The following is a 17,246-nucleotide window of genomic DNA, read 5'->3' as shown; positions in this document are numbered from 1 at the left end:
CTTAAAAAAAAAAAATTAAAAATAAATTAGATTCCATTGATTCCATTTGATTCTACTGATTCCATGGATTCCATCTGATTCCCATATCACACTTTACTTTTCTTTTATACCACTTAGTCTGTAATTATTTCTTTGGCTTTTGTATAGTGTCTATGTCTCCCACTTACCTTAAAGAGGCCATGAAGCAGTTAGAACAGAGCTATTTTGCTAAACTCTGTATCTCCAATACCTAATATCTTGGCACACAGGTGACAATCACTGATAAGTTAAAAAAAATTTAAAGAACAGTATGTATAATTCATTTATGTGTATGTTTAGCAGTGATCTATGGATGGTAAAAGTATCAAATGATGTTTTTAAATTTTATGTTTCAGTACTGTTTGTGTCACTTTACAATTAGTAAAAATATAAAGCTATTAGTATTTTTAAAAAGAGAAAAAAACAGATATATGTGCCTAGTGCTATGCTTTGAATATAGTACTACTCTCAAACTATTCCTTTCTCTTTCCTTAGCAATTAGCTAAGAGGAAACTTCCAGGGGAATATTTAAGGAAAATGTTGAGAATAAATTAAAATGTTTCAATTATATGAAATAACTGTTATTTGGGGACAGGTTTATCTACTAAGGCAACTACGGGGGAAAAATGCCAAAGAGTGAGGATTAGCCCAATAAATTAGGACCAACTGAGGTCTCATACAGTAACTGCATGAACTTCATGAGTACTGTAACATTAAGGGGAGTGGGCAGGGCATGGGCAGCAGCAACAAAGTATATACCTATATTAAAATGAGGTAATTTATAAATCGAGAAATTAAAACCAAACACCAAAGTAACACAGTATATGTAAAAGCAAACTGATTTTTTTCTTACAAAACCATTTCTAAAAAAAAGAAAAAACTAGACTCAAATTTCCAGACTCAACATCTTTCCAGAGACAACGTGTGAAAAGGAGATTACAGATTGTTTCAGGTATGAAATGAGTTCTGGAGAATATAAACTGAGTTGTTGCCATCTCTTCCTAACGAAGAAAACAAATGTCTTCATGGGTAAAGTATAAAATCACAGGGTCCCAGCAAAGGTTATAATTACATAGAGGTCTCCCTCTAGAAAATGGTACCATACCCTACACGCCCTTTTCTCCAACTTCCTAATTTCACTGAACAATGTCATATTTTATCAAGTAAATATTTCAGTATGCATCTCAAAGGAATTCTTGGGTGCATTAAGTATTTCCTAACTGGGACACAAAAAGCACTCACCAAAAAAAATAAATATAGGGCACCTGGGTGGCTCAGTCGGTTAAGCACCTGCCCTGGGCTCAGGCCATGATCTCAGGGTCCTGGAATTGAGTCCCATGGCAGGGAGTGTGTCTCTCCCTCTGCCCCTCCCCCACTCGTGTTTTCCCTCTCTCTCTCAAATAAATAAAATCTTTAAAAATAAAAAGAAATATAAACTGTACCTAGTTAAAATTAGGTACTTCCACTCACCAAAAGATTCCATTAACAGAGTGAAAAGGCAAGCCATGGAGTGAAAAAAGATATTCGCAATACATGTATCTAGTAAGAGATTTATTCCCAAAATAAAATACAAAACAACACAACAAAAAGAAAAAGAAAAGGGCAATAAAAAATGACAACAGAAGGGTGCCTGGGTGGCTCACTCAAACATCTGCCTTTGGCTCAGGTCATGATCCAAGGGTCCTGAAACTGAGCCCCACATGGAGCCCCACATTGGGGGGGGGGTCACTGCTCAGCAGGGAGTCTGCTTCTCCCTCTCCCCCCACTCATGTGCTGGTGCGTGCGCACGCGCTCTCTCTCTCTCTCAAATAAACTCTTTTTTAAAAAATAACAACAGAGACAATTCTGGGAAGATGGTGGAGTAGGGTGCACCAGGAATCAGTGTACCACACCTAGACATTTATTGCACTAGCAAAATCTGTCAAATATGACTGTTTTAGAGGTCCCGTCTATTGAGGGATTGCAACTTTCAGGAAAAGACTAGAATGGTAAAATGCAATGAATTTTGGTCAATTTCAGCTCTTAGCACAGTAGCACTATCCATCCCCCAGCCCTAAGGTGCACTATGCAACTTTTCCTGGGGCAAATGACATACCTTGCAGGAGCCAGGGTTCACTAAAAAGACCCTGCCCTTCAAATATTAGAGACCTCTCCTCTGATGGCTGGTTGCAGCTTCTGATCACAGAGTTGCAAACAAAGGCCAGAAACCCTGATTGTTGTACTACCCCCACCCATTATTATTAAGTCCCTCCACTTCCAGGTGAAGTGACTTCCGGGGGATTTATTTCTTCAAATATCCTCTCTGCTCCCCTATGCCTTGTCATTTCCCCCTTTCAGGAGCCAGACATGAAAGACTAGGACGTGAAAAAACAATTGCATATATGGGAAAAATTACAAAGTGACTGTGCATAACTAAGGAAAGGTTTAGGAAAGTCCTGAGAAGACATTCAATTTACAGCCCAGGCTAATCTTCAGGATATGGACAGCCTGCAACAATCAAAAAAACAGAAACAGTAAACAAAAAACACAAACCCTGGAGTAGGAGGGGAATCTGATTTCCAGAGTTACAACATTATTAGATTCAAATGTGCAATATTCAACAAAAACTCACAAGGCACACAAAGAAACAGGAAAATATAGCCGTTCAAAGGAATAAAATAAATCAACATAAGACAAGGAAGTTAAAACAACCTTCTCGAAAATGCTAAAAGAACTAAGGAAATGAGAAGAAAATCAGGAAAACCATGGGTGAAAAAAATGGAAAAATCAATAGACAAAAAAAAAAAATTAACAAAAACATAGACTCCAAAGAGTAATCGTAGACTGAAAATGAAAAGTCCAATAACAAAAATGAAAAATTCACTAGAGAGATTCAAAGGCATATCTGAGCAGACAGAAAAAAATGACTAAACTTGAAGAGCCATTCATATTGTAGGAGTCTGGAAGTAAGGGAGATAACCACAGAGGGCAAGGGATGGGAGGTGGGTGGGAAAGAAAGGGGCAAAGAGGAAACAATGGCTGAAAACTTCAAGAATCTGATGAAAGACATGAATATAAACAAACAAGTAGCCCAATGATCTCCAAGTAAGATGAACTCAGACTCATGCTATCATCCTAATCAAACTTTTAAAACCCAAGACAAAAAGAGAACATTGAATGAAGCAAGAGAGAAGCCAATCATCACATACTAGGGATCCTCAATAAAATTACTGGCAGATTTCTCATCAGAAACATTGGAGGCCAGAAGACCAGGGGCCAATATATTCAAAGTGCTAAAAATAAAAAACTATCAATCGAAAATCTTATATCCAACAAAACTGTCCTTCAAATATGAAGGAGAAATTAAGACATTGCCAGAAAAAAAGAAAAAGAGAAAAACTAGACCTGTTGTGCAAAAAACAAAAAACATTCAAAGGAGTGCTGCCAAGGTGAAATGAAAGGACACTAGACAGTAACTCAAAATCATAGAGAAATACAGACCTCAATAGAGGTAAATACATGAGCAATTAGAAAAGCTAGTAGTATTTTAACAACAGTCTGTAAGAGCAGTTTTTGTTTTCTACATGACAATGGAGACTAAAACATTTAAAAAAATAATTAAAGTCAGTAGTGTAAAAGCAAGTATTACTATAACTGGTTTGTAACTCCAATTCTTGTTTTCTACATAACCTAGGAGACTAATGCATTTTTAAAAGATTATGTTTTTTGACACAAAATGTATAAAGATATAATTTTGTGACATCAACATACAAAGAAGAACAAGGCTGTAAAGGAGCAGAGGTTTTTTTTTTTTTTAAGATTTATTTATTTTACTTTATTTTATTTTATTTTTTTAAAGAATTTATTTATTTGACAGAAGAGAGACAGCCAGCGAGAGAGGGAACACAAGCAGGGGGAGTGAGAGAGGAAGAAGCAGGCTCCCAGCAGAGGAGCCTGATGTGGGGCTCAATCCCAGGACCCTGGGATCACGCCCTGAGCCGAAGGCAGACGCTTAATGACTGAGGCACCCAGGCGCCCCAAGATTTATTTATTTTAGAGAGAGAGAGCAATTGAGAGAGAGGAGGGGGAGAGGGAGAGAATCTCAAGCGGACTCCCTGCTGAGCAAGGAGCATGTCCCAAGTCTTGATCTCACGACCCTGAGCCAAAATCAAGAGTCTGATGTCCAACTGACTAAGCCACCTAGGTGTCCTTAAAAATTTTTTTTCAGGTAAGTATAGTTAACACATAATGTTCCATTAGTTTCAAGTGTACTAGATCTTTGTTTCCTTAGGGTCATTTCTGAAGATTTATCTTGGTTCTCTGATTGGACCATGTTTCCTTGTTTCTCTCTATGCCTTGTTATTTTTTGTTGGTATTTGGGCATTTGAAAAAAAAAAAAAAACCCAGCATTTTCAATCTTTATGGACTGCCTTTTGTATAGACAACTTCCACCAATCTCTTAATTTTGGTCGGGGGTGGGGACAGAGGGAATCTTAAGCAGGCTCCATGCCCAGCATGCAGCGAGATACAGGACTTGATCTCACAACCCTGAGATCATGACCTTAGTCAAAATCAAGAGCCTGACACTTAACTGACTGAGCCACCCAGGCACCCCTCAAGCAGACCAATATTGATTATTATGGCAGTCCCAGAAGGAAGAGAGACAAAGAAGCAGAGATTGACAAATGACTGAAAATTTTCCCAATCTGGGAAAAGAAATGGGTATCCAAAGTCAAACAGCTCAAAAAATTCTAAATAGGATGAACCTAAAGAGACTCACACTAAGACACAAAATCAAACTAAATAGTCAAAGACAGGGACACCTGCCTGGCACAGTCAGTCAAGTGTCTGACTCTTTGTTTTGGCTCAGGTCCTGATATCAGGGTCGTGAGATTGAGCCCCACACCGGGCTCTGAACTCAGTACAGAGTCTACTTAAGACTCTGTCTCCCTCTCTCTCTGCCTCTGCCCTTCCCCCTGTTTGCGAGTACACTCTCTCCCCCTCTCTAATAAATCTTTCTTTAAAAAAGGCAAAGACAAAAAAATCTATAAATCAGAAAGAGGAAAGCAATTTATCATAAACAAAGGCGCTCTCATAACATTATCAAAATATTTCCCAGCAGAAATCACACAATAGTGGAATGACATATTCAAAGTGCAGAAACAGAAAAAGTAACAATCAAGACAATATACCTAGCAAAACTGTCCTTCAAAAATTAAGGAGAAATAAAGGATTTTCCCAGATAAAGAAAAGCTGAGGAGTTCATCACTTTCTGGCCTAACAAGAAATGCTAAAGAGAGTACAAGTTGAAATAAAAGTGCTACAAGGCAGGGGCTCCTGGCTGGCTCAGTCAGTGGAGCGAGTGACTCTTTATCCCAGGGTTAAGAGTTCGAGGCCTCGCTGTGTGCAGAGATTACTTAAAAATAAAATCTTAAAAAAAAAAGAATGGGGACACCTGGGTGGCTCAGTCGTTAAGCGTCTGCCTTCAGTTCAGGACGTGATCCTGGAGTTCTGGGATCGAGCCCCATGTCGGGCTCTTCCGCTGGGAGCCTGCTTCTTCCTCTCCCACTCCCCCTGCTTGTGTTCCCTCTCTCGCTGGCTGTCCCTATCTCTGTTAAATAAATAAATAAAATCTTAAAAAAAAAAAAAAAAAAGAATGGTAGAAGGCAACACAAAAGCATAAAAAAATAAAGCTCTTGGGTAAAGGTAAATATATAAATACATAAAGAATCCTAAAATACTCTAATGGTAGCACATAAATCAGTGTTATTGCTGGTACAGCATTTAAAGTTACAAGCATACAGGGTCACCTGGCTGGCTCACTTGGAATAGCATGCAACTCTTGATCTTAAGGCCCTGAGTTCAAGACCCTACTGAGGCTAGAGCTTACTTAAAAAAAATAAGAAAGTTAAAAGCATACAAAATAACTATGCCTATGAAACTATCAATGGATACAAAATATAAGATGTAATTTGTGATATTATTAACATAAAATAAGGGAAAGTCTATAGGGGTAGAATTTATATATGAATAAATTTAATTTATCACCTAAAATAGGTTAAAACTATACAATGTAATGGGGCGCCTGGGTGGCACAGCAGTTAAGCGTCTGCCTTCGGCTCAGGGCATGATCCCGGCGTTATGGGATCAAGCCCCACATCAGGCTCCTCCGCTATGAGCCTGCTTCTTCCTCTCCCACTCCCCCTGCTTATGTACCCTCTCTCGCTGGCTGTCTTTATCTCTGTCAAATAAATAAAATCTTTAAAAAAAAAATTTTTTTAATTAAAAAAACACTATACAATGTACTATGTAATCTTCAGAGTAATGATAAATAAAATACCTATAGAAGATACATACAAGTAAATAAGGAACTAAAGCATGCCACTACAACCAATTAACAAAACACGAAGATAACAAGAGAGTAAGAGAGACAAAATAGGTATAAGATATACAGAAAACATTAAAATGGAGAAGTCTTGCTTTTTCAGTAATCACATTAAAAGTAAATGGAAGGGGGTGCCTGGATGGCTCGGTCAGTTAAGCGTCCAACTCTTGGTTTTGGCTGAGGTTGTTGTCTCATAGGTCATGAAATTGAGCTCTGTGTCTCTGCACTCAGTGGGGAGTCTGCTGGAGATTCTCTCCCTCTACCCCACCCCACGTCTGTTTCTTTAAAAAAATTTTTTTTAAAGATACAGAGGGACAAAATGGACCAAAAAACGATGCTCAACTATATGCTATCAACAAGAGACTCACTTTAGATGTAAGGACACTCAAAGGCTCAAAGTGAAAGGCTGAGAAAAGATACTCCATGCAAACGATTACCAAAAGAGAGTAGAAGTGGCCCTAGTAACTGAGACAAAATAGTCTATAAGAGAAAAACTGTCACAAGAGATAATCATCATTCTTATGATAGAAGAGTCAATCCACTGGGAAGCTGTAACAATTATAAATATGCAGGAACCCAATAGAGCACCCATATGTATGAAACAAACAGTGAGAGACCAAAGAGATAAATGGACACTAGCAATAAATAATGAAATATTCAAGTACCCTACTTTTAATAATGCATGGAGCAAACACAGAAAATCTAATAAGGAGGGGCGCCTGGGTGGCTCAGTCCTTAAGCGTCTGCCTTCAGCTCAGGTCATGATCCCAGCATTCTGGGATCGAGCCCCGCATCGGGCTCCCTGCTCGGCAGGATGCCTGCTTCTCCCTCTCCCACTTCCCCTGCTTGTGTTCTCTCTCTCTCGCTGCCTCTCTGTCAAATAAACAAATATAAAATCTTTAAAAAAAAAAGAAAAGGGGCGCCTGGGTAGCGCAGTCATTGGGCGTCTGCCTTCGGCTCAGGGCGTAATCCCGGCGTTCCGGGATCGAGTCCCACATTGGGCTCCTCCGCTGGGAGCCTGCTTCTTCCTCTCCCACTCCCCCTGCTTGTGTTCCCTCTCTCGCTGGCTGTCTATCTCTGTCAAATAAATAAATAAAAAGTCTTTAAAAAAAGAAAAAAAGAAAATCTAATAAACAAAATAACTGGAAAACACTACAGATCAACTGGACCTAACATATTAAAAACACTCCTAACGACACAATCCTCATTCTTCAAAGACAAACGGAATTTTCTCCAGGATACATCACATCTTAAGCCACAAAACAAATCTCAACAAATTTAAGAATACTGATATCATACCAAGCATCTTTTCTAGTTTCAGTGGAATGAAACTAGAAATGAAAAATTAAGGAAACAATTCACAAATATCTGGAAATTAAATAACATGCCCTTTTTTTTGAAGGGAATGGGGAAGGGCAGAGGGAGGAGAAGAGAATCTTATGCAGGCTCCATGCCCAGCGCTGAGCCCAACGCAGGGTTCAATCTCAAGACCCTAAGATCAGAGGACCTGAGCTGAAACCAAAAGTCAGACACTTAACGGACTAAGACACCCAGACGCCCCTAAGTAACACACGTAAAACAAGTAAAACAAAAGAAGTCACAAGGGAAATGAGAAAAAAAAAGACAAAAGCAAAACACAGCATACCAAAACTTATGAGATGTAGTGAAAGCAGTTAAGAGGGAAGTGTACAGCTATAAACACACCCATTTAAAAAAATGCACATTAAAAAGAAAAATCTTAAATCAACGACCTAATCTTACACCATAAACAAGAGGAAAAAAGAACAAACTAAACCCACAGTTGACAGAAAAAGAAAAATAATAAAGAACAGAACACAAATAACCGAAATAGAGAAGAGAAAAACAGAAAAAAAAAAATCAACACTAACTTTTGGAAAGATCAACAAACTGACAAACCTTTCGCTAGACTAAGTAAAAAAGAGAGGCCTTAAATAACAAAAATTAGAAATGAAAGGAGATGTTACAATGGACATCACAGAAATAAAACGAGACTGTAGGAGACAACTATGAAAAATTATATGCCAACAAATTGGATAATCAAGAAAAAATGGATACATTCCTAGCAACATACAACCCAGTAAGACTGAATCATTAAGAAATAAAAAATCAGAACAGACATATTGAGCCAGTAATCCAAAATCTCCGAACAAGGAAAAACGGAGCACCAGATGTTTTCACTGGGGAATTCTACCAAACATTTAAAGAACAATTAACACCAGCCCATCTTAAACACTCCCAAACATATGCTGTCATTCTTCTTAGGTATGTATGCAGGAGTGGGATGGATTCTATGGTAATTCTACATTTAACCTTTAGAGAACAGCCACACTTTTTCCCAAAGAGACTGCACCATTCTACATTCCCTTTAGCAATACGGGAGAGCTCCAATTTCTCTATATCCTTGCCAATATGTGTTTATGCAGCCTTTGGTTTTCCAAACTTTAAAACACAGTAACATCTCTCCCTCTGTCTGCTGCTCCCCTTGCTTGTGCTGTCAAATGAATAAATAAAACCTTTTTAAAAATAAATAAATAAAACACAGAAGCATACACCATAAGCCTATTTAAGTGGTATTTAGTGAGCTATGTACCACACAAACCTTTAAGCCTCTTCTCACACATACTTCAAGAGCATGGCTCCTAACACAATACAGTGTCCAAATTTGACTCTAATCTCAACATGCACATGCACTTACGTTGAAAAGCTGTGAACTGTAAAAGCATGTGATAGATTTATTTATTTTAGAGAAAATATGTCCTTATATTAGAGAAAAAGAGAGGGCACATGCGCACAAGCAGGGGGAGAGGCAGAGGGAGAGAATCTCAAGCAGACTCCTCCCCAGGCACAGAGTCCAAAGGCGCTGGATCCCAGGACCCTGGGATCATGACCTGACCTGAAATTAAGATTCAGATGCTTAACCAACTGAGCCACCCAGGTGCCCTAGATTCGGGATTTTAATTGATTTGATCAGGAGTATCTATCATAGGTGCAGTGCAGGGGAGTGGGGTGCAAAGTGACATCCATTCTTTTTATAATTTACCAAAGTTATAACAATTTTACACTTGTTTGTGTGATTACTTGATTAATGTTAATGTTAATCTTAGCCTGTCTCATTTTGCTCACCATACCAATTAACTAGCACGTAGTAAGGGCTTAAATTATACTTATGAAAGAATGGAACAGGCTCTATTCCAAATCTTTGGAAATCGGAATAACTAAGTGCTAGACCTAAGTGTGTATATTTAAAAAAGAAAGCTTGACTGAAAAAATACACTGTGCATCTTTCCTATAAAGGTAGTAACTACTTATACACTCGCGTGAAACAATCTAGAAACATTTCGGTTCTAAAGAAGTTATTTCTACAGCAACAGTAACTTTTGACCCTAAATTAGCAACGAGCATCATTTATACTAAAATGAGTATCATTCTATTTTCTATCTACTAAGTCTTTGATGTAAATTAACTTACATATTAAAAATCCTTTCACAAAAAAACTGTTGAAAGGTAATGAGAATGAATTAAATGTCAAGAAGGCAGAGTAAAGAGTAACTGCTAAGAGATTCTATCTACTTAAACTACAGTATCATGTTATTAATCAAGTAAGATTCTAGATCTAATAACTAGTGTATGAATGATTTATATACTGAATAGTATTAATTCTCACACTAACCATCTCTCTCCATTTCACTGATGAGAAAATTGAAACACATGGTCCCATTATGATTGCAGACACAAAGCAAATAATGTAGAATCTATTTTAAGTGTTTGTCATATACCCTAATCCAATACTACCAGTAAACTATGAAGTATCTTCTGAAAGTTAATTAAAAATGCCATCTATATGCCAACATATAATGCTCCCTAACAGAAATGACCAATTTAGCCGTAACAAGTCATAACTTTACAAAGATATAGACTCCTAAGTCAGTTCTAAAGAATTTCTATATTTCTAAGATATTTTCCCTTATAACCCTAACACAAATGTGAAATATTAAAAATACCAGACTTATCACCAATTGAGTAAAATCATTAGCATACTTCTATCTAGTAAAAAGAATTATATTTATTTTATACTAAAATATTTTATAAAGAAAAAAGAAAAGAAGAATCACATGTGGAATTTGGTGCATTTATTAACAGGACCCCCATGAAGTAAGAATTCTCTTATGAGCACCCTAGGTGCTCTTAGGTCTTTTAAAATTAGAAGATAGCAATAATGGGGAAAAAATTAATTTAATTTCTCTCCCAACTATTTCCTACATAATAAAATAAGAGGTCCAATAAATACTGGTGTTTCCATTTCTTCCATAACATATAGTAGATTTGGGGGCACCAAAATACTGGGTGGCTGAGTTGGTTAAGTGGCTGTGCTCTCCGTCAAATAAAATCTTAAAAAAACAAAAACAAACATATGCTAGATTTTAAGATTAGATGATACTTCATAATAAGGCTAATAACAATTCCTTCCACCAGACTATTCCTAAAAAATGTGGATTCAAAACATTCTAAGAAAAAATCCATTAAATCACTTAGTACAGACTTACCCAGGTTTCCTTGCTCGATTGTCAGTACCACCTCATCCATCACCACGGCCCTAAAGTCCAATTCCTCCTCACAACATTTGGCCTTTAATGCTCGTAAAATCTCTTTTTGGGGATAGTCTTCCCTGATTCGACGATCTGTCAGAAACCACAACTTGGCTGCCACAGAGCTACACATCTTGATCTGCTTGTTCTTCCTTCTCCTGGATTATTTCCTCCTGAATGCCGATTCTTTCTACACAGAAAGACAAAATTCACATACAGAGTAAATGAAGAATTCTACTTAAGAACTTTCATGTCTGTGGGGCTCCCCAATACATATGAAATTAAATTTCATTTCCTCTTGTTTAAAAAAAAAAAAAAGACGGAAATCTGACTGGCTCAGTTGGTAGAGTATGCAACTCTTGATTTTGGGGTCGTGAGTTAGAACCCGTTAGGTGTAGAGATTACTTAAAAAAAATATTAAAGGGGTGCCTGGGTGGCTCAGTCCGTTAAGCGTCTGCCTTCAGCCCAGGTCATGATCCCAGGGTCCTGGGATCGAGCCCCAGGTCGGGCTCCCTGCTTAGCAGGAAGTCGGCTCTGCCTCTCCCTCTGCCCCTACTTGTGCTCTCTCTTTCTCTCTGTCAAATAAATAAAATCTTAAATATATATATATAAATACACACACACACACACATATATATGTATTAATGTTAAAAAACAGAAATCTAATTTTTGGCTTTCACACAAATAAATGTTGTGATTATATATTAACTATACAAACAAAAAAAATGAATAAGGTAATATGATGCCTTTTCCCTTTTATTCTAATCAAAAATTTTTATACCACTAGAAATACAGAAACTCCCAACCTCCCCTGAAACAAAGTTTCTCGATCTTCCACTGGGGAGGCTACCAATGCAATTTAATAATTACAGCAGATCTTTAGTAAAAGTCCCATTTTCTATATCATATTCAATGTCATTCCCTGTATTACTATATACTAAGAATATACTTTAATCTCATCATCTACTTTTGATTTATTTCTTCCCCCAAAATGCAAATCCCTTGATATAAAATAGATGAGACTGTAATCATCAATATATCCCAATCCTCCCCATCACGATTAACTCTGTTTATGTATATTCATGTATCCGTAGTTCTTTTTTTATTCAATTTTCTTCCCTTATTTTGTTATATGTATACATGCATTTTATTACAAACACATTTATAGGAAGGTTTTAAATAATGAGACAGTAACACCTGTGTTACCAGGAGTATCAACACTGAAATCATTTATATAGCAACTTTAATCAAATAGTTTAAGAATATGGAAAAACAACTTTAAAAAAACAATAAATGCTGTGGTCCATTCACTAAAATTTATTTCAGTCAGGGGATGCTCTTACTCAAGGTTTTGATGCTTCCTTTAAAAAGAATTTTTTTTAAACAAACACAGATTGTTTACTAGAACACAAGGACTTTCTTCCACAAATAGAGTGCTGCTTCTCAGAGTTAGCATCATGAACAAGAGCCTGTATCATGAGTAAGACAACAGTTGAAAATCTTCCTAAGAAGCAAAAAGTTACAAGTTTTCCTAACAAAATGTTAACAGGTGATTTCAAGCAAAACAAAGAAACAACTTCACAAAAATAAAATTCCTGAGGCCCCTGGCTCGATCAGTCAGCAGAGCATGTAACTCTTGATCTCAGTGTCCTGAGTTCTAGCCTCACATTGGGCATGGAACTTACTTTAAAAAATTCCTAGTATCACCCCAGATGACATGGCAAATAACAAAGAAAAAAGGACAAGCGTAAGAACTAGAGGAAGCAATGGCCATACAGATAGACGGCTTCCAGCATCACAACTGGAAGTGGTAACTCCTGCACCACTCACGCACTCTCCGGGGTCTCAGTCAGAAGGGCCTGCTCCATAGAGGCACACGGTAAGACTAGAGTATCATGAGCCAGAAGCACCACCACACACATACATGCATACACACAGCCCCCACCCCAAACCTTAGCCTGCCACACTCACCTACCTGACCCACAACCCAGAGTCTCAAAGGCATTAATCACAGGAAAGCAGGGAAGGAATAAAATAACATGGGAGATACACACAAGAGTGTGACTTGTAGGTGTGGAAAAGCAAAGGAAGAGCTCTCAGATGTGGTGATGCATCAGGCCAAGACCCAAGGAATCAGCAAAGGGGATGCTCGATACCCAGAGTCTCCTGATCCTCTGTGCTCCTGTTCCACAGCTGTGCTCAAGAACATGAAATCTTAAAAAAAGAACAGGCCCTCTTGAGCCTTAGGCTAGATATGAACCGAAGATGTGGTCACTGAAAAGTCTCACTCAAATGAAAAGCACCATATAAGAAAAGTCACACCAGAGTATCTAACATCTCCCCAGTTTCCCTTGAGAGGGCACTATAAAAATGACCTTAAGATGTTTAGACAGAGTAGTTTTTGAAACACCCTGTGGTTGACGTCCAATACTCTGAAGCCATCTTGGTGCCTTCCCTGACACTTAGGTCTTGAACATCATCTGTTCACCGATACGACTGAATTTCACTGTATGAAACTGTACTGCATAAGGATAGCAGTTGTGGCCCCAACAGAAATCAGGACAGGATGTTACAGCCACTGGCAACTGGGAAGTAGGAATGTTCACCAACACTGGTATGTCAACTCCTGGAAAATGCTGAGGTCACAACATTAACACAATATGGGATTCTATAATCGGACAACAGAAACACTCCTGGGCTACAACCTCATGTGGCTGTGCAGCAACTCCTAACAGATGATGAGCATGAGCATCATGTCTGGCTTCACGGCTGCAGCTCTGATACCCATGTGTCATCTCTGGGTGTTTCCACACTGGTATGCAACCAACAACTGCAAGTCCAGGTTAACCTCCTCACCTCCTTTCAGTTTGTTTTTTTTTTTTAACATTTTATTTATTGGAGAGAGTGAGAGAGAGAGCATGAACGGTGGGGGGGGGGGGGGCAGAAGAGATGGAGAAGTAGACTCCCTGGTGAGCAGGGAGCCTGATGTGGGGCTCAATCCTAGGACCCAGGGTTTATGAACTCAGCAAAAGGCACACACTTAACTGACTGAGCCACCCAGGTGTCCCTTCTTTCGTTTTGTCCCAATAGAGCAGCCTGATCTCTGCAAGGCTTTCATAGGGGATACCGCACCCTCAGACCTGGAACCGGAAAAATGCTCTCACCCTGCGGAAGACTCTATGAAAGAGGCAGACACTGTCTTGAAGAGGTCCAACATCAATGTCAATGATTGTGGTTCCTCAAACCCACCTAGTGGCAGTCAATATGGCAGGATCTGCGGATCATGACCTTGCCCTGCAACAGGATTATCTTTGTTCATATGGAATACATTTTCTTTGTCAGCTTCAAAAGATTCTTATGTTATGGCGTGCTTTTCATGTAAAGAATCACAGAGGTATGCCACACTGTGTTCCAATGTACACCGAGGAGATGACATCCCCAGCTTGAAAAGGACAAGTCAGCTTAACAACCTCCACCTTGTTAATTACTATTCCATTTGTGCTGGTATCTTCAAGTGACACCTGTCCAATTTTTTATCCATTATAATTTACAGTGATCTCCAAAGACCAGTTTATTGCCAGAGAAACAAAGAGCACAACTCTCTCCTCCACCCAGTGGTCCACTCCTATTTTGACAGATAAAGGAGCAAGCTGACTGTCCTCAGATACCCAGGGTGGCTTGTCTTTATCAGGCTGCTCCATTGGGATTCACATTTAAGAATACCCAGGAAACAAGAAGACTCTCCACCCACAAAGGCATAGGCTCTGCATTCCCTCCCCCTCTCCATCCCACCCACATGGCCCTCCTGGTCTGGGAGGCCACCTTCCTGTGGGCCAGGTGGAAACCAGCAGGCCAGCGCCTCCTCCAAAATACCTACTTTTCTATTTATCCCATTCATGAACATCCAGGGGGGGAGAAAAAAAACTGCTGATAAGTCAAAAGCATAAGGGTAAACCTACAGTCCAGGAGACCAAAAGTATACCAATAAAATGATAGTCCTGAGTCTTAAAAATAAAAAACTTCAGATTATATTCACCATTTTAAAAGACAGTAAAGAGTCCTTTGTGAAAGTAAGATGGTTCCTTTTTCCCACCACAGTATCAAGGAAAACAATGTACAAACATCAGATACCAAATAAATGCTGATAAACTGCTAAAGCAGTTTTTTTCTTTTTTAACAAAGAGACACCTGACAAAGAAAACTTACATTTATATTAGATATAGTTTTCCCACATAAACCTCTGGATACACACACCAATAAAAAAAGTCACTGTCATCTGTCAATAGTCTAGGCAGGGCTAATTAAATGAGAATCATAAATAAAGTGATTCATTCATTTTTCTCATGAGACCCCTTCCCAATGGTACTTATTCTGCTAGGAAAAAAGCACAATTACATTCTACCACGAAGACATTAAGGCACCTCTTACTACTAGGAACATTACTTATTCCACATAAGACATAGCATGTGAACTTAGAATCAAAAGACTGAAAAAGAATAAAGGTTAGATAAGGAAAATATACATACTAATGTACAAATAAGAATTCACTCCATTTGGCAATTACTACAGATGTGCTTTTAATGACATCATTTCTGTCTTGGATGGGGAATACAGGAGTTGTATCAGCCTTGTACAGAAAAATAACAAATTTGTGTACCTTGAGTTGTAAGCACTCCTTCAGTCTTCTTTTACGTTACTCTTTTCTCCTGAGAGTTCTTTTTCTATACATAATCCCGAGGGCTTCCTTCTTGAACCTTCTCTCCTTTCTCTAGAACTGTTATACTCAGCCAGGTTTCAACTATGGTTAAAATTTGAATATATCATTTCCTACTAAATATCTCCTTCCAACCAGTTCTCAACTGAATTTGAGATCCTATTTCAATCTGCCTAGTGGGCATCCCTAACTAACTTGTCTCAGTCGAGCAAGTAAAAAGTTGATTTTTATTCACATACCTGCTTCAACACCTGGATTTTTCATTTTGACAGTTCAATTTTGTGTCAACGAGGCTAGACAACGGTGACCCAACTGTTTGGTCAAACATTAGTCTACATGTTGCTATGAAGGTATTTTGTAAATATGATTGAAGTCTATAATCAGTTGACACTGAGTGAAGATTACCCTACATGATGTGGGTGGGCCTCATCTAGTCAGCTGAAGGTGTAAAGGACAAACACAGGTTTCACAAAGAAGTTAACTACACGTCAAGACTGTAATAGAAGTCCCTCCCTGAATTTCCAACCTACTGCCCTGCCCTATATATTTCAGACTTGCCACAATCATACTAACCAATTCCTTAAAATTAATTTCTATTTCTTTCTCTTTCCCTTCCTTCCATCTCTGTCTTCATGTATATACGATTTCCTATTGGTTCTGTTTCTCAAAAGAATACTTACTGATACACACATCCTAATTTAAGCATCATTTTTTACTTCTATCTTTCATTCCCTACTTTAATACACACACACCACAGTAATTCTATCTCCTAAATATCACTTGAATTTTACTGTTCATTCCCAGCACAATCACCAGTGAACACCTAAGAACACTCCCAAACGAAACTTCTAGCATCTACTCTCTCCCATTTACCAATTTTCTGAAGACACTGCATTCTCTCATGCTTCCTTCTGTTTAGAATATATATCCTAGACCTAACTTAGTAAACTCTGGGCTCCGAAGTAATCAATCTGTCTAGTTTGGGGTGCCTGGCTGGGTGACTCAGTTGGTTAAGCATCCGACTTTTGATTTCAGTTCATGTCATGATCTGAAGATACTGGGATCAAGCCCCAAGTCAGGGTCTGTGCTCAGCAGGGAGCCTGCTTGACAATTTTCTTTCCCTCTCTTTCTCCCTCTGCCCCTCCACCCACCTGCACTCTATGAAATAAAAATAAATAAATCGTTAATGCATCTGTTAAGTTTTTCCAAATTCTAAAAATCATCGTTAACTCTGTGAATCTACATTATCTTGTTATATGTATATTCTAGCAATTACTATGCTGTAATTTATTTTTATTTTTATTTTTTTATTTTTATTTTTTTTAAAGATTTTATTTATTTATTCGACAGGATAGAGACAGCCAGCGAGAGAGGGAATACAAGCAGGGGGAGTGGGAGAGGAAGAAGCAGGCTCATAGCGGAGGAGCCTGATGTGGGGCTCGATCCCATAACGCCGGGATCACGCCCTGAGCCGAAGGCAGACGCTTAACCGCTGTGCCACCAAGGCGCCCCTGAGTCAGTGTTTCTTAAACTAAGGTCTTGA

General features: G+C 38.5%; 1 protein-coding gene across 8 annotated transcripts in view; it reads right to left on the bottom strand.

Annotated features, from left to right (window-relative positions):
- The window catches only part of RIMKLB (ribosomal modification protein rimK like family member B), an 85,712-nt gene that overhangs the window by 36,922 nt on the left and 31,544 nt on the right, over positions 1-17,246 (bottom strand). For 7 of the 8 annotated variants that reach the window (XM_045781111.2, XM_045781109.2, XM_087855586.1 and 4 more), the window contains exon 2: positions 10,948-11,179. In XM_045781111.2, the coding sequence (XP_045637067.1) occupies positions 10,948-11,122 (175 nt within the window). In that variant the 5' untranslated portion in view covers positions 11,123-11,179. Of the gene's footprint in view, positions 1-10,947; positions 11,180-14,153; positions 14,284-17,246 lie in introns of all 8 variants that reach the window. The other variant, XM_045781108.2, reaches the window with a different exon arrangement.

Source organism: Ursus americanus, chromosome 25 (genome assembly GCF_024610735.1).
Source record: "Ursus americanus isolate L20-20 chromosome 25, mUrsAme1.1.p, whole genome shotgun sequence".
Lineage (NCBI taxonomy): Eukaryota > Metazoa > Chordata > Mammalia > Carnivora > Ursidae > Ursus > Ursus americanus.
The sequence above is the reverse complement of the archived record's forward strand: the minus strand, read 5'-3'. Positions and strand labels throughout refer to the sequence as shown.